This window comes from Rhinoderma darwinii, chromosome 3 (assembly GCF_050947455.1).
Source record: "Rhinoderma darwinii isolate aRhiDar2 chromosome 3, aRhiDar2.hap1, whole genome shotgun sequence".
NCBI lineage: Eukaryota > Metazoa > Chordata > Amphibia > Anura > Rhinodermatidae > Rhinoderma > Rhinoderma darwinii.
In genome coordinates this window covers 186,768,941-186,787,113 of record NC_134689.1, presented here as the reverse complement: position 1 = coordinate 186,787,113, position 18,173 = coordinate 186,768,941, and the positions used below count along the sequence as shown (strand labels likewise).

Here is an 18,173-nt window from a genome sequence, read left to right as displayed (position 1 = left end):
CCCCCTAGGACATATGATGCATGCAGGTTGTTGGTACCCAGCCTTAGTTGTCTGCCTTCAGGCTACAGAACGCAACACAAGATTAGGACACATTTTCTAGGGGAAAAAAATCTGCGTCCTATAGTCCGAAAAATACAGTGCTTCACTGTGCTAGATGATTAAAAAATATATATATATATATGTATATATATATATATATGTATATATATATATATATGTATATATATATGTATATATATATGTATATGTATATATATATGTATATATATATATATATATATATGTCCAAGAAAAAGAGACTGGAAGCAGCACTCAGCAAAAAAATGTGAATTTATTCACCCAACACAGCAACGTTTCACTTCCTCCATGGAAGCATTTTCAATTTGAAAATGCTTCCATGGAGGAAGTGAAACGTTGCTGTGTTGGGTGAATAAATTCACATTTTTTTGCTGAGTGCTGCTTCCAGTCTCTTTTTCTTGGATATATGCATGAGGAGCTCGTCACTCCTTGATATTTTGAAGCTAGCACCAACCGTTTCTGGCTATTGACACAGTGCTGCTCCTATGTTTGGATCTTCTATATATATATATATGTATGTATATGTATATATGTGTATATATGTATATATATGTATATATGTATATATATGTGTATATATGTATATATATGTATATATATGTATATATGTATATATATGTATATATATGTATATATCTGTATCTCTCTATCTCTGTATCTCTCTATCTCTCTATCTCTCTATCTCTCTCTATCTCTCTATCTCTCTCTCTATCTATCTCTCTCTATCTCTCTCTCTCTATCTATCTCTCTCTATCTCTCTCTATCTCTCTCTCTCTATCTCTCTCTCTATCTCTCTCTCTATCTCTCTCTCTATCTCTCTCTATCTCTCTCTATCTCTCTATCTCTCTATCTCTCTCTATCTCTCTATCTCTCTATCTCTCTATCTCTCTCTCTAATCTCTCTAATCTCCTCGTAGAACAGGGGATAGGAGCAGCACTGTGTAAATAGCCAAGAAAACGGTTGGTGCTAGCTTCAAAAATAAGGAGTGACGTGCTCCTCATGCATATATCCAAAAAACGAGACTGGGTGTTGGGTGAATAAATTCACATTTGTTGCTGAGTGCTGCTTCCAGTCTCGTTTCTTGGATGGATATATATATATATATATATATAGTGAATAAAATTCTAGCCTTGTTATTCATAACCGAGAAGCACAAATTTATTAACATGAAAAGACATACTATTAATCCAAGTTTTATATATACACTACAAATGTTCAAAGTGATTTCCATTGGTGACACAACATATGTCTAGGCGGTATTCCAGTTCTGTCCAGATGCGTGCCAACATATCCTCGGATATGGACTCCACTGTTTCAGTGATGCGTAGTCTCAGGTCGTTCAGATCCTGTGGCTGGGGGGCAGATACACTGAGTCCTTGATGTAACCTCACAAAAAGAAGTTGCGGGGTGTTAGATCTGGTGATCATGGAGGCCAGTGCAACATTGGTGAATCGTTGTTTCTGGCACGGCTGATCCAACGTTCTGGTAGAGTTTCATTCTGGTATCGGCAAACATCTAAATGGAAATGTGGAGGTGCACCATCCAGCTGATAGAGGAAGATCTGCCAAACGTAGTCTATCTGTGGCATAAACCATTCCTTTAGCATGTCCAAGGAGAAGTAGCCAGTGGTAGTATCCTCGGCAAAATAGAAGGGACTGTAAACTTTGCGCCTGCTCATTACACAGAACACGGTTACTTTGGTTGAGTCCCTTATGTGCTTGATATGGGCACATGGTGTTTCTGGGCCCCAAATTCTAATATTGTCACGATTGACCTTCCCACTGAGGTAAAAGGCAGCCTCATCGCTGAACACCAGCATGTCAGCGAATTTCTCCTCTTCCAATTGGCCCTGCAAGTCAATGCGAAAGTCACAGCGTTTCGGTTTGTCGTCTGGTTTCATCGCCTTAAGAAGATGTAATCTTTATGGCTTACAACGCAGATGTCTTCGTAAGATACACCATACCGGGGTTTGTAGCACCTGAAGTTCCGTACTAGTCAGCCTGGTTTGACTTTCTAGGACTACGCTCATACACTGATCGAATCCTGTTTAGTGTCTCTCCCCTCAAGTCTTTGGGTGGCCCAGACTTTTCCCATGACATGAACACCCAGTGGTTTCGAATTGCTTCACCCAACGTGTATTCTGAAAATTTTGCTGTACTGTCACGACAGACCTGTCCTTGCAAATTCCAACACGCAAAAAGCTTTTTCTTCGATGTCGCCATCTTATGTCATGCTATGTAAGCACATTTCAAATTTTGAAAGCTGTACTGTGATTAGTTGCTATGGGCAACTAAGCCAATTTTGCTTTGATTTTTAGCCACTGGCCATTTACCACTGATGTTACTTTTAGTACAGGCTTTTACCTTTCACCATCTTTTATGAATTACCCTGTGTATATATATATATATACAATTTTTTTTATTAGACAGAGGCAACTGTACTGGTATAAGAAATGTTTGTGAGCAGAATTTTAAATACATTTATATTAGAAATCTGTATGATTCTATAAATGAATGAATAAATAAAAAATAAAATGGATGACCCCTTAAAGAGCTATTGTTCACATAATACATTTTACATAATACATTTTCATTTATCTATGTGAAGACAACCTGCTGCAAATGTTCTTTACCTAAGTGTGCCTAATACAAAGGATATACATTATATATGTCCATAATATGATTTCTTTATAGCAATTCTGCATTTTGTTGTAAAATCGTGGTTAAAACCGTCGCATTTTGCTGCAATTTTATGGTAATTACGGCAATAAACCATGGTTTTGCCGCACCGTATGAATAGACCCTTATATTGTCACCTGAATTGTCCCCATTTACTCTCATTTATAAGATTTACACCAATGCTCTATTTTCCAGAATAAAGAGTTTATTTAGTCTTTCTACAAAATAGCAAGACCTGCCTACAGATAAAATAATGTCTATAGTCAGCTTAAGGAAGAATTACTTTTTTTCTGACCTGGATTTACATACAGTGGGGCAGATTTATTAATACTGTCCTAAATTTAGACAGGCTAAAACTAGATCAGTATTGTAATGAATATTGAACACCGTTAATAAATTTAGGGCATATTGCAACTCCCCTTAGCCAAGCCCCTTCTTCTAGACACTTTTCGAAACTGTCAAGGAAGTTGCAAAAGGTGTCTAAAACACATAATAAATATGGTGGGCGCCATGTACACCACTTTTTTTTGTTGACGTTTTTGCTAGAATTCTGGCGTATTTTGATTAGTAATTCCCCCAAAATTATTTTATACATTTTAAGAACAGAAAAGTAATAGATGTTCTACACTGAAGCCTAGGTCAATATCTTATATATTTAATATATTTTCTAATTGTGAACTCCAAATAAAAGGGAATATTAATTCTACTCACCAGTCTCCCAACTTCATTATTGTGCAAGTGCATTGCACTTAGAATATCTGACTCTATTACAGATGTGTTTTTGTAAGGGGCATCAAGGAATTTTCTGCTGAACCACATTCCATGCTGAAGATTATCCGAGCAGCCTCCCCAGTGCCAACCCTCACTGGCTGAGCCACCATTTTGAAGGCTTGTGTCACAGGAACATTCGGTCATATTGCCCGCACTGCATGATCTGGTTATGGAGTGCACAAGACCTGCTGCTGTCACAGCAGAGATGAATGCTGTTTCTTTGGTCCCTGAAATAAAAAGTTAGGCAATAAATGGGCTGTTAAACTACTAATGATAGAACTTAAATATATATTTTGTCGTACTATAGCGTAGTCGACTATGCTATTGCTTCCGGCAAAACAACGGATCCGGTGCACAACAGAGACAAACGGAAACCATGGGCACCGGATCCATCACCATTGAAATCAATGGTAAAGGAAATGGAAACCAGAGGTCCCGTTCTGACAGAAAGGTCCAATGGAACGTCAGAACGGGACCCCAACGCAGATGTGAATAGAGCCTTAGGAGTGCAATACACCCTAGATTCATACACATCAAGAGCTTTACATGGCCCTCTTTCTGCTTAAAAATGCCACTTATTAAAAGTTGGCAAGGTCTGTAGGGAAGTTAATTACGTATGTGTTATACCAGACAAATAATACGTGCATTTGTGTGATCAGAAATATTATACAGTATATTTTAATCTATTTTCCATACCTCATAAAGCTAATATTTTACCACATAATTGTTGCAACATTATTATTCTATTTGTGCTATTTAGATATATGTATATACATATTTATATACATTAATGCATATGTATGTGCGTGTATATAAATAGATGTATGTATATGTGCGTGTGTATATATATATATATATATACAGTGAAGGAAATAAGTATTTGATCCCTTGCTGATTTTGTAAGTTTGCCCACTGTCAAAGACATGAACAGTCTAGAATTTTTAGGCTAGATTAATTTTACAATTGAGAGATAGGTTATATAAAAATAAAAAAAATAAATCACATTGTCAAAATTATATATATTTATTTGCATTGTGCACAGAGAAATAAGTATTTGATCCCTTTGGCAAACAAGACTTAATACTTGGTGGCAAAACCCTTGTTGGCAAGCACAGCAGTCAGACATTTTTAGTAGTTGATGATGAGGGTTGCACACATGTTAGATGGAATTTTGGCCCACTCCTCTTTGCAGATCATCTGTAAATCATTAAGATTTTGAGGCTGTCGCTTGGCAACTCGGATCTTCAGCTCCCTCCATAAGTTTTCGATGGGATTAAGGTCTGGAGACTGGCTAGGCCACTCCATGACCTTAATGTGCTTCTTTTTGAGCCACTCCTTTATTGCCTTGGCTGTATGTTTCGGGTAATTGTCATGCTGGAAGACCCAGCCACAAGCCATTTTTAATGTCCTGGTGGAGGGAAGGAGGTTGTCACTCAGGATTTGACGGTACATGGCTCCATCCATTCTCCCATTGATGTGGTGAAGTAGTCCTGTGCCCTTAGCAGAGAAACACCCCCAAAACATAATGTTTCCACCTCCATGCTTGACAGTGGGGACGGTGTTCTTTGGGTCATAGGCAGCATTTCTCTTCCTCCAAACACGGCGAGTAGAGTTAATGCCAAAGAGCTCAATTTTAGTCTCATCTGACCACAGCACCTTCTCCCAATCACTCTCAGAATCATCCAGATGTTCATTTGCAAACTTCAGACGGGCCTGTACATGTGCCTTCTAGAGCAGGGGGACCTTGCGGGCACTGCAGGATTTTAATCCATTACAGCGTAATGTGTTACCAATGGTTTTCTTGGTGACTGTGGTCCCAGCTGCCTTGAGATCATTAACAAGTTCCCCCCGTGTAGTTTTCGGCTGAGCTCTCACCTTCCTCAGGATCAAGGATACCCCACGAGGTGAGATTTTGCATGGAGCTCCAGATCGATGTCGATTGACAGTCATTTTGTATGTCTTACATTTTCTTACTATTGCACCAACAGTTGTCTCCTTCTCACCCAGCATCTTACTTATGGTTTTGTAGCCCATTCCAGCCTTGTGCAGGTCTATGATCTTGTCCCTGACATCCTTAGAAAGCTCTTTGGTCTTGCCCATGTTGTAAAGGTTAGATTCAGACTGATTAATTGAGTCTGTGGACAGGAGTCTTTTATACAGGTGACCATGTAAGACAGCTGTCTTTAATGCAGGCACCATGTTGATTTGGAGCGTGTAACTGGTCTGGAGGAGGCTGAACTCTTAATGGTTGGTAGGGGATCAAATACTTATTTCTCTGTGCACAATGCAAATAAATATATATAATTTTGACAATGTGATTTTTTTTATTTATTTTTAATATAATCTATCTCTCACTGGTAAAATTAACCTAGCCTAAAAATTCTAGACTGTTCATGTCTTTGACAGTGGGCAAACTTACAAAATCAGCAAGGGATCAAATACTTATTTCCTCCACTGTATATATATATATATATTTATTTTGAATATATACTAAAACATTAAACCAAGTGTTAGCAACACACACTATATGGACACTAATCGTTGCATTGAGGTGTTTTATTCAGTACCATTGCCACAGGTGTATAAAATACAGCACCTAGATATGCAGTCTGCCCTTATAAACATTTGTGATAGAATGGGTCGTTCTAAAGAGGTCACTGAATTCCAGCGTGTTACTGTAATAGGATGCCACTGTTGCAACAAGTCAGTTCGTGAAATTTCTTCCCGTCTAAATATTCCATGGTCAACTGTGAGTGGTGTTATTGTAAAGTGGAAGGGTCTAGGAACCACAGGAACTCAGTCACACAGTGGTAGACCACGTAAAGTTACACATTTGGGTCGCCGAGTACTGAGGTGTATAGTGTATAAAAGTCGCCAATGTTCTGCTGACTCAATAACTGCAGTCAGGGGCGTAACTAGGAAAGACTGGGCCCCATAGCAAACTTTTGACTGGGGCCCCCCTCCCCTGGGTGTCACACAACCACCCCCTTGAAGATAGTGCCTTTTTTATAGCCCCCCCTGTAGATAACGCCATACAGCCCCCTCTGTAGATAACGCCATACAACCCCCCCTGTAGATAACGCCATACAGCCCCCCTGTAGATAACGCCATACAGCCCCCTCTGTAGATAACGCCATACATCCCCCTGTAGATAACGCCATACAGCCCCCCCCTGTAGATAACGCCATGCAGTCCCCCCTGTAGATAACGCCATACAGCCCCCTCTGTAGATAACGCCATACATCCCCCTCTGTAGATAGCGCCATACAGCCCACTGTAGATAACGCCATACAGCCCCCTGTAGATAACATCATACAGCCCCCTTTGAGACCGAAAGTCCCCCGATGTTCTCCATGACTAACCTCTGACTTCCGGCGCCTGCGCAGCTCAACAACAATGAAAGGAGCGCTGGTCACGCATGCGCACAAGCGTGACCGGCGCTCCATTCATTTCTACGGAGCTGCCGACACAGACTCCGGAAGTCCGAGGTTTGTGATGGAGAACATTGGGGGACTTTCAGTTCCCCTGTTCTCCCTATCAATGCCAGCGATCACACATGTATCCCCTATCCTGTGGATAGGGGATACATGTCTTTTGTTTAATGGCAGAGCGGGGAGATACCTCCCTCCTCTGCCGTAGTGTTCAGTGGCGTCCCGCTGTAGCAGCCATAGCGGCTGCTAGCGGAGCCTCCGGCCATGGTGGGGGCCTGTGCCGGCGGGCGACACGGGCCCCCCCATGCCGCGGGCCCCGTAGCAGCCGCTACGGCTGCTATAGCGGTAGTTACGCCACTAACTGCAGTGTTACAAACCTCTAGCATTAACATCAGCACAAAAAAGGCACCGGGACCTTAAGGGCATGGGTTTACATGGCCGAGCAGCTGCATGCAAAGCTTATATCACCAAGCATAATGCCAAGTATCAGATGGAGTGTTGTAAAGCACGCCGCCACTGGACTCCGGAGTAGTGGAAATGTGTTCTGTGGAGTGACAAATCACCCTTCTCTATCTGGCAGTCTAAAGGTCGAGTCTGGGTTTGGCAGACACCGGGAGAATGTTAACTGCCTGACTGTATTTTGCCAACTATAAAGTTTGGTGGAAAGAAGATAATGCTATGAGGTCATTTTTCAGGAGTCGGCCTATTTCCCTTTGTTTCAGAGAAGGGAAATTTTAATGCATGACCATACCAAGACATGATGGACAATTGTATGGTTCTAACTTTGTGGGAACAGTTTGGAGAAAGTCCTTTTCTGTTTCAGTATGACTGTCCCAGTGCACAAAGCAAGGTCCATAAAGACATGGTTGGGTGAGTTTGGTGTGAAAGAACTTGACTGGCCCACACTGAGCTCTGACCTCAACCCCATCAAACACCTTTGGGATGAACTAGAACGGAGATTGCGAGCCAGGCTCTCTCGTCCAACATCAGTGTCTGACCTCACAAATGCTCTTCTGGATGAATGAGCAACAAATTCCCACAGACACACTCCAGAATCTTGTAGAAAGCCTTCCCAGAAGAGTGGTGGAGGTTATAACTGCAAAGGCCGGACCAACTTCATATTAACGTCTATAGATTTAGAATGGGATGTCATAAAAGATTCTGTAGGTAAGGTGTGAATATGTTCCAATACTGTTGTCCATATAGTGTATTTTACAAAAGTATTTTAATGTGGGTTGTCTTCCCTCAACTATTAGCCAGAGTAGAAATCTGCTCAGGTCACAAAAGTGGACAACCCCTTTAATGAATGGCCTTTTCAATATTTACAGTTTTTCTTTATTTATTGTAAAACTTCAATTGCAAGCAGTGCCTTGGGCCCACCAGATAATTCTCTGGTACCCAGGTGTGCCATTCCACCCTGACTGCAAGCATGCCTTTGTAGAAGAAGCTGTGGTAGATATTCTGCATTTGTATTTGTCACTTGTGCTAGTTTGCTTATATATAATTTTTGGTGCATAGTTTATGCTTTATTCTTCATATTACATGCCATGTTATTTTGGAACTGGCACTCCATAGATAGAAGTGTCTTTAGTTGTTCATGGATTGCTGTCATTTAGACCAAGTGGTTAATGTAAGGTAAATTTAATATACCTATATGCACTTTAATATTCCAGCCGCATGGACAGAACCTAGAATATTTTTGGATAAATAAAGTTTATTATTGTCACGATCCGTGGGTATGTGGACCCATTAGGCCATACCGCCGTAGCGGAGTAGCAGCTGGTCAAATAACAGTATACACAGTCTATGCAAAGTCCTAGTACAAGAGTACTGTAATAGTAGCATAGGCTTAGGCACAGATAGAACTTGACAGTAGATATGCCAAACGTGGCGGATGATACCAGGCCTGGCAGATGAGACCAGACGTGGTGTTTGACAGCAGGCGTGGCAGATGGCACAACACAACTCCAACACTAGAAAGGGATCAGGCACAAACACAGCATGGGATACAGGTAGCAGGGCACGGGAACACTGGGAACAGGATACGACTAAGGGACCATTTGCAAGACTAACATGGGAATACATTATAGTCCAGGGTGATCTGGGGATAATTAATTAAATACATATGTGCGTGCTGGCCCTTTAAGTCCCGGGAACGAGCGCGCACCCTAGAGGCCAGTGCAGACCTGGGCGGATGCGAGTGGTGGCGTCTCCTGGGAGGTGGGCGCCAGCCTGGACATGGAAGTCTGCGGTCGCGGCCATCGCGGGGTGAGTGACTGAAACGGTTCGCGGCCACGGACGTTACAGTACCCCCCACACCCCCTCTTAATGAGGGTAGGGGCATTAAGACTCTCTTCTGGCTCCCAGGACCTCTCCTCAGGACCACACCCTCTCCAATCCACTAAATAAAAGTCCTTCCTCCTACTTTCTTGTAGTCCAGTATCTCTTTTATTTCGAACACATCGGAAGAACCGCTGTGAGCAACAGCAGGACTAGGAGTTTTACTGTGGCGGTTCAGAACCACAGGTTTCAGGAGGCACACATGAAAGAAGTTGGGGATTTTGAGGGTAGGAGGCAGCCGAAGCTTATAGGAGACAGGGTTAATCTGTTGCAGGATCTCAACAGGTCCGAGGAACCTGGGAGCAAATTTGTACGAGGGCAGCTTCAGGCGAATATTCCTTGAGGACAGCCAGACTTTGGCACCAGGAAGAAACTGAGGCGGATCTCTTCTCCGTGTATCCGCTTTTCGCTTCATTCGATCGACTGCCAGCAGAATAGAGGACCGGGTCTGCTGCCAGATTTGTAGAAAGTCCCCAAATGCTGAGTCAGCTGCGGGTACCTGAGATGTAGCCGGAACAGGAAGAGGGATTCGTGAATGTTGGCCGTAGACAAAGTAGAATGGTGTGGAAGTAGTGGACTCACTTGTGTGGTTGTTATATGAGAACTCGGCCCATGGAAGAAGGTGTACCCAATCTTTATGCTGCATGGAGATGAAGTGACGAAGATAATTCTCTATGATTTGGTTAATCCTCTCGACTTGACCACTGGACTGGGGATGGTAGGCCGAGGAAAAGTCCAATTTCATGTCCAGGAGTTTACATAGGGCTCTCCAGAATTTTGAGGTGAACTGAACACCCCGATCAGATACGATATAAAGGGGCAAGCCATGCAGCGGAAGATGTGCAGAATAAAGAGATTTGCCGGTTGAGGAGCAGAAGGTAGGCCGGTCAGCAGGATAAAATGTGCCTGAGAACCGGTCCACCACCACTCAGAAAGACAGTGTTGCATCCTGCTGATGGAGGACAATCTGTGACAAAGTCTATTGCAATATACTGCCAGGGAGCGTTGGACGCAGGCAGAGGTTGGAGCAGACCGGCAGGCTTGGAGTGAGCAACATTGTTAGAAGCACAGATAGTGCAGGGAGAGACAAAGTCCACAATATCTTTGGGCAGCGTGGGCCACCAGAAATGATGAGCTATCAGATCTCGAGTCTTACGAACACCCACGTGCCCAGCCAGTTTGGAGCTGTGTCCCCAGCAAAGGATTCCCCTCCTGTCTGCCAAACAAACAAAAGTCCTCCCCGGAGGGATGTCTCTAACTTGCAGGGGATTAGCAGTGACAATGCAGGACAAGTCTATGATACATTGAGGGGTCTCCACAGTGTCCTCTGTTTCAAATGACCTGGACAGGGCATCGGCCCTCACATTTTTGTCAGCGGGACGGTAGTAGAGCATAAACTGAAAGCGGGTGAAGAACAGCGACCACCTGGCTTATTAGGGGTTTAGCCGTTGATACGACTGGAGATAGGTGAGATTATTGTGGTCTACGTATATATCAGAATGGGATGAACTGCGCCCTCTAGCAAATGTCTCCACTTCTCCAGTGCCAACTTGATGGCCAGTAACTCCCGATCCCCAATAGAGTAATTGCGCTCTGCGGGAGAGAAAAGTCTAGAATAATAGCCACACACTACTGCCTTCTGATGGAATTTTGCAATAATGCCACATAGGATAAGTCCACATCACCGGCCATGATGGTCCTCTTTATACTCCAGAGTCCAGGTTCTTCTCCCCCTTGGAGATGGTGCAGCCTTTCCAGGTAACTGTCAAAGATAGACGCTGCATATTCTGATATTCAATACATTTATCAGAATAAAGACCAATGTCGACCACTCTATGATCTTAGCTGTGATTTGACTGATCTTTTACACATTGATCTCCAGTGCACAGATGGGTGTATACTGATTCCCGATAACTACTAAGGTAATGGCCATAATGCAGGATGCCAGTCTGAAACGGCTGATGACTCTTCGGCTTTCTGGCACTTTGTACAGGAGTATAGACTGCCAAAGGTTGTAAAGACTGCCAAGTCCAAATGCAATGAAAGCACAAATCCGGCGAGTCATTGAATAACAGTAGGTCGAAAATGCAGCCATCACGGCTGTGCCGACACATGATAACCATCCAATTGCCAGGAGGATCTTCTGAATCAAGGACTGACGAGCTCCAAAGGCTTCAGAATGGAACATGATCAACTTATAGTGTAGAAACTTCAGGCTCAGAGCTGTATGGACCTCAAGCGTTTAGGACTTGGCCGTTCCAGGACGAACTTTACTTTCTCAGAATCCATCTTGAGGCCTTGGTCCGAGATAATTTAGCCCAGGAAGGGAAGGGAGTTTTTAAAAAAAATGCACTTCTCCAGCTTGGCGTACCAATGATTCCCCGTTAAACGCAATAGAACTTGACGAACAGATCTGGGGAGAAAATCCATATATCATCGAGATAGACCACCAAACAGACATAGAGGAGATCTCAGAAGATATCATTGAGGAATTATTGGAAGACCGCGGGGGCGTTACCCAGACCGAAGGGCATCACCAGGTATTCGTAGTGCCCATCTCGAGGGTTGAATGCCGTCTTCCACTCGTCACCTCGACAGATTCGGATGAAGTTGTAGGCCCACCGCAGTTCTAGTTTAGAGAAGATCCTGGCTCCTCGTAATAAGTCAAATAATTCGGATATTAGTGGCAATGGGTATGTATTCTTGATCTGGTTGAGACCACGGTAGTCAATGCAGGGTCAAAGAGATCCGTCTTTTTTTACGAAGAAGAATCCGGCCAGGGAGGAGGATTTTCGTATGAAACCCCTCTCCAGATTCTCCTTGACATAGGTTCACATAGACTGAGTCTCTGGCAAGGAGTGTGGATATACCCGTCCACAGGGAGGTGATGCATTAGGAACCAGTTCAATCGGACAGTCGTACGCCCAGTGTGGGGGAAGCATCTCAGCCTCCTTCTTGCTGAAGACATCTGCAAATTGAGAAAAATGAGCAGGCAATCCAGCCAATGACTGAGGCAGAGGAGGCTGGACAGGACGGATCTGTAACAGACAGTGGTGAAGACATTTGGAGCCCCATTGGAGAACTTCTCCAGAATTCCAAATAAGGACTGGTGCATGAAGCCGGAGCCAGGGCAGACCCAGCAGAACAGGATTGACGGCTTTAGGCAAGATGAGAAATGTAATTTGTTCCATGTGAAGGGCTCCCACTTGGAGCTTCAGTGGCTTGGTCTCAGACACGATCGGATAAGGCAGAGGAAGTCCACTCGCAGAGGCAACGGCCAAATGCATCTCCAGAGGGACTGTGGGCAATTTGAGGTGATCTCCGGAGCTTCCCCAGGCTCAGTGCTTCAGGCATATAGAATGTCGGAAGCTTCCTGATATATATGTTTAACGTATACCTTTGACTGATGCCATACAGTGGTATCCTTCACCCATAGGCACACATGTTAAAGGGACACCCCAGTGAATTATTTTATCGTTGCATCCGTTTGGAAAGTACACTTGGTTAAAGATAGGACATGTCATCCTCTTAGAAGGCGCTTAATTTTCGAAACTATCCCTACTGTCGTTATGTCATATGACCGCACTGTGACTGGCTGATTAATACAGCATCTGCTTTGCTTTCATGCATTCCTATGAGATGCTCAATGTGGTTCGACAGATGGAGGGGGCTCCCTCGGTCAGCCCATCTCCCCCCGCGACGTGATTGCGGGTTGCCTATGGGTTGCCGTGGCTAACAAACCTAACAATGGCCCCCAGGTCTGCCATCTATCCACACTAAGGCCCCATGCACACGACCGTGCCCGCAATCATGGCCCGCGATTGCGGGCATGGCCGGCCGCTGACTGACAGCCGCATTTTCGGGCCGTGCTCCCATACAAAGTATGGGAGCACGGCCCGCAAAATGCGAAAGAACGGACATGTTCCATAATTCCCGGAACATTTCCACGGCACTGACACCCTTCCGTAGTGCTACGGAAAGGTGTCAGTGTTCAATGAAAGTAAATGGCTCAGTTTTTGCGTACCGCAGTTGCGGTCCGCAAAAACTGATGTTTTTTGCTATCGTGTGCATGGGGCCTAAGGCCTCATTCACACGACAGGGTTCGAGTGTCGGCCTGGAAAATCGGCCGTTTTTGGCCGATTTTCCCGGCCGGTTTGCATCCGGTTTGCATCCGTTCCGATTCCGTTCCGGGCTGTGTTGCCGTTTTTACCGGCCGATTTGGACCCGATTTGCATCCGTTTTTTTCCCTGTCCGTTTTAAAATCGGATGAATTTCATTTAAATTTGTTGCCACACACAGCCCTTTGTAGATAATGCCACCCAGCCCCCTGCAGGTAATGCCACCGAGCTCCCTGCAGGTAATGCCACCCAGCCCCCTGCAGGTAATGCCACCCAGCCCCCTGCAGGTAATGCCACCCAGCCCCCTGCAGGTAATGCCACCCAGCACCCTGTAGGTAATGCCACCAAGTCCCCTGTAGGTAATGCCACCAAGTCCCCTGTAGGTAATGCCACACAGCCTCCTGTAGGTTATGCCACACAGCCTCCTGTAGGTGATGCCTCCCAGCCCCCTGTAGGTGATGCCACCCTGCCCCTTGTAGGTGATGCCACCCTGCCCCTTGTAGGTGATGCCACCCTGCCCCCTGTAGGTGATGCCACCCTGCCCCCTGTAGGTGATGCCACCCAGCCCCCTGTAGGTGATGCCACCCAGCCCCCTGTAGGTGATGCCACCCAACCCCCTGCAGGTGATGCCACCCAGCCCCCTGTAGGTGATGCCACCCTGCCCCTTGTAGGTGATGCCACCCTGCCCCTTGTAGGTGATGCCACCCTGCCCCCTGTAGGTGATGCCACCCTGCCCCCTGTAGGTGATGCCACCCTGCCCCCTCAAGGTGATGCCACCCAGCCCCCTGTAGGTGATGCCACCAAGCCCCCTGTAAGTTGCACCCATCCCCCCTTCCAGGAGAAGTCACTGACTTCAATGTCCATATATGGACAGTGTAGTCACTGACTTCTCCTGGAGAGGAATTCCCTGCCACAGGTCGGGAATTCCGCTTCAGAAATGAGTGACGTCACTGTGTCCATATATGGACAGTGTAGTCACTCACTTCTCCTGTAGCGGCATCCCCGGCCATAGAGTCGGGGATTCCGCTGCAGAAGTGAGTGACTTCGCTGTGTCCATATATGGACAGTGTAGTCACTCACTTCTCCTGTAGCGGCATCCCCGGCCATAGAGTCAGGGATTCCGCTGCAGAAGTGAGTGACTTTGCTGTGTCCATATATGGACAGTGTAGTCACTCACTTCTCCTGTAGCGGAATCCCCGGCCATACAGTCGGGAATTCCGCTGCAGAAGTGAGTGACTTCGCTGTGTCCATATATGGACAGTGTAGTCACTCACTTCTCCTGTAGCGGTATCCCCGGCCATAGAGTCGGGGATTCCGCTGCAGAAGTGAGTGACTTCGCTGTGTCCATATATGGACAGTGTAGTCACTCACTTCTCCTGTAGCGGAATCCCCAAACCCCGGCCGGGGATTGGGGATTCCGACTCCTACAGGGAGCAAAAAAAGACCCTACTCCTCCTCACATGCACTCTGCACTGTGAGGAGGAGGAGGAGGAGGAGGAGAGAGAGCGCGAGCGACGGTAGACCCGGCCATCACTCGGGACACATTCCGGTGATGGCCGTGTATTACCCGGCCCCATCGACTTCTATGGGAGCCGGGCGGCCGGGTAGCCGGCCGAAAATAGGGCATGTCCCATTTTTTGACGGCCGGTTTTCCCGGCCCGTCAAAAAATCGGTCGTGTGAATAGCCCCATTAGGGGTCTATTGTTCCTAATGCAGCCTAGCAGGTACTCATAACATGCAATTATAACATCAGTATTTTGGACTGTTTAAATCATAGTATTTGCCTGTCTCACTAATGTAAATAACAGAGATTGTGTATCCCTATATCATGAACATATGTGGAGTTTACACTAGTCTATTCATGGCCGTTATACAGATCTAATTTTGGTTCCTCTGTGGTTTTATGTATGCCCTCATTTTTAAATTGATCTAATAAAAATTTATATTTTCTACTTTTTCAATAGTAGTGTTTGGCTCCTTTTTTCTCTATGTTAATATATGCAATTATGGAATTTCTATTCTGGTAATAACTTCTTTTGAGATAGTTTGGAGGTGGTAATACATTATAATGGTACCATCTAGCCATTTACCTGTCCTGTGAGATTTGTTGTCTTTACAATTACTGGCCTCAGCAGTCTTAGGCTGGGTTCACACGACCATGTTACGTCCGTAATGGACGGAACGTATTTCAGCCGGAAGACAGTGCAGGGAGCCGGGCTCCTAGCATCATAGTTATGTACGATGCTAGGAGTCCCTGCCTCGCTGCAGGACAACTGTCCCGTACTGAAAACATGATTACAGTATGGGACAGTTGTCCGGCAGCGAGGCAGGGACTCCTAGCATCGTACGTAACTATGATGCTAGGAGACCGGCTCCCTGCAGTGTGTTCGGTCCTGGTCTTCCGGCCGAAATACGTTCCGTCCAATATGGACGTAATGTGTTCGTGTGAATCCAGCCTCAGGCTGCAATTATTAGCATCACTACTGTGGACTGTGAATGGCTGCAGCAGTCACATGCCGGTTCTTCAAAACATCGCTGCTAGTATGTAAACAAAGACCAGCGGGGGAGCACTGGAGCATTGGCGCTGGAGTGGCAACTGATTTAAAAGGTCAGTAATGTTTTTTTTTAAATTAATTTTATTTTCTGCTGTCATTTTTTTTTTACTCAAGGACCACCCCTTTACAGTACTGTGCAAAGGTTTTAGGTAGTTATGGAAAAATGCTGCAAAGTAAAAATGCTTTCAAAAGAGAAGTGTTAATAGTTTTTTTTTTATCAATTAACAAAATACAAAGTAGAAAGAACAGAAGAGAAATCAATATTTGGTGTGACCACCTTTTGCCTTCAAAACAACATAAATTCTTCTAGGTACGCAGATTTTGAAGACACTCGCCAGGGAAGTTGCTCCAAACATCTTGGAGAACTAACCACTGATCTTCTGTGGATGTAGTGTGGTACCCCACAAAGTGGAGTCTTCAGAAAGCAGGAATACACTGTATTTTGTATATGTGATGTGCTTTACTACTGTAATCTGTGTGAAGTGATTGCAGGCAGTGCACAAAAGGTTACTTTTTTTACAAGGTTAGAATTCTCTGGAAGCATTATAAGCCTTCAGAGAAGCAACCAGCCAATCACAGAGCTCCTTACTAATGAGCCAGTGACGGAGGAGTTAGATAGTGGAGTTAGATAGTGAAAAGCGTGCTGAACTAGTCTCTGTGGAGAGAGACATAATATCCAGGGAGTAAAAAAATCTAAAAGAGCGGGATGGGGGGAGGGGGGCGGGGACGTGGCTAGCAGCGGAACTGGATGGTCGCGTCTGAGGAGAGCTCCTAAACACTGAGCCTGATCCAGCGCCATCCGACCTCTTCCGCCATCATACCTCAGTTATTACCAGCGGCGCTGTGCTCATCTCCCGCTCAACATTTTGAGGCCAAGTTTGGCCGTTTCGGCAGCCATCAGGGTTTGTGGCCTAGTGGCGGGACTGAAGCGGCGGCCTCGATTTTCAACAGCGGCCGTACAGGAGACTCCTCTGGCGGCTTGATTGGCCTCCAATCCGGAGCCTCGGAACCGGAGGGATTCAATTCCAGGCCTCTTGCCCTAAGTGCTGTGGTAGCTGGGCTCCTCTCTGACACTCTGGGACCACGTGGCTGGGAAAGCTGGTGCAGGGCCGCGGCCGCCATCTTGGAATTTTCTCTGCCTGCATGTGGAGACATCCTTGGGGGTTGGTGAGTAGCCTCACTGAGGCAATTGTCGTGGTCTAAAGCCCACAGTGGTAAATGATGCAATCCTATCCTAGTACCACCCCAACCCCTGCCATACCACCCCACCACTCTGGCCTGCCACACCTGCCTTTACCATCCGGACATAGGCACCCGCCGCTTGGCTGTTGCTTTGGCGAGCATAAACTCCATATTTCTCCTCCGGACCAACAAAGGGCCTGGCCCCAATTTTTCTGGACCTCACTCCAAACGTCTACTCTGGTGTGTCTTTTAGACTGTCCAACCTCACCTCTTTTAAGGGCTTGGCCCAAATTTTTCTTGGATAGCTACAGGCTTTTCTTCATCTACGTCCACTCAGAGGGCCTACATATGCCTTGATCATTTAAGTGAAAGAAACATCTACGATTGTAAAAATCGGTCCGAGGAAACCTAGAGAAACCGCTACCTCTACCAGACACGTTAACCTTGATACCTTCTTAAAAAAGAACTCTGCTTCAGACTTGATTAAAGTTTCCTCAGAGGCATCCGAAGTGGGCCCAAACAAACCTCCCACGAGTTCACAACAGGACTCGGGCAGCGACGATGATGACCAACAGTCCTACTTGTACTTGCCCATATCCAGATCTTTCATCAACCGGGCCCTGATCAAAGCTCTAGATCCCATGATACGGGACCTGCAAGACATCAAACAGGAGGTTAAACAGATTGGCTCTAGGGTGAAGGCCCTGGAGTCTTCTCACTCGCAGGTCGTTGCCTATACTGCGGCTTCTACTTCCTCGTTCCAAGCTTGCCAAAACCATCTCAACTCATTGATGGATCTTATAGAGGATCAAAATAATAGAGGAAGACGGAATAATTTGCACATAAAGGGCTTGCCGGAGTCCGTCGAGTCGGAATCTTTGACATCCACGGTTAAACAACTGTTTATTTCCATCCTGGGTGACAACTTCTTGGAGAAAATTAAGATTCAAAAGGCCCACAGAGCTCTTAGAGCTAAACCTAAACCTACCGACCCTCCTAGAGATGTTATCGGTCGGGTCT

General features: G+C 45.4%; 1 protein-coding gene and 1 pseudogene across 1 annotated transcript in view; both read right to left on the bottom strand.

Moving 5' to 3' along the window:
* Positions 1–18,173, bottom strand: part of WNT16 (Wnt family member 16) — a 40,797-nt gene that overhangs the window by 10,082 nt on the left and 12,542 nt on the right. Inside the window, exon 3 of the mRNA XM_075855047.1 lies at positions 3,468–3,754. Within this exon, the coding sequence (XP_075711162.1) occupies positions 3,468–3,754 (287 nt within the window). The remainder of the gene's footprint in view (positions 1–3,467; positions 3,755–18,173) is intronic.
* LOC142748511 (uncharacterized) lies at positions 11,002–17,093 on the bottom strand (annotated as a pseudogene).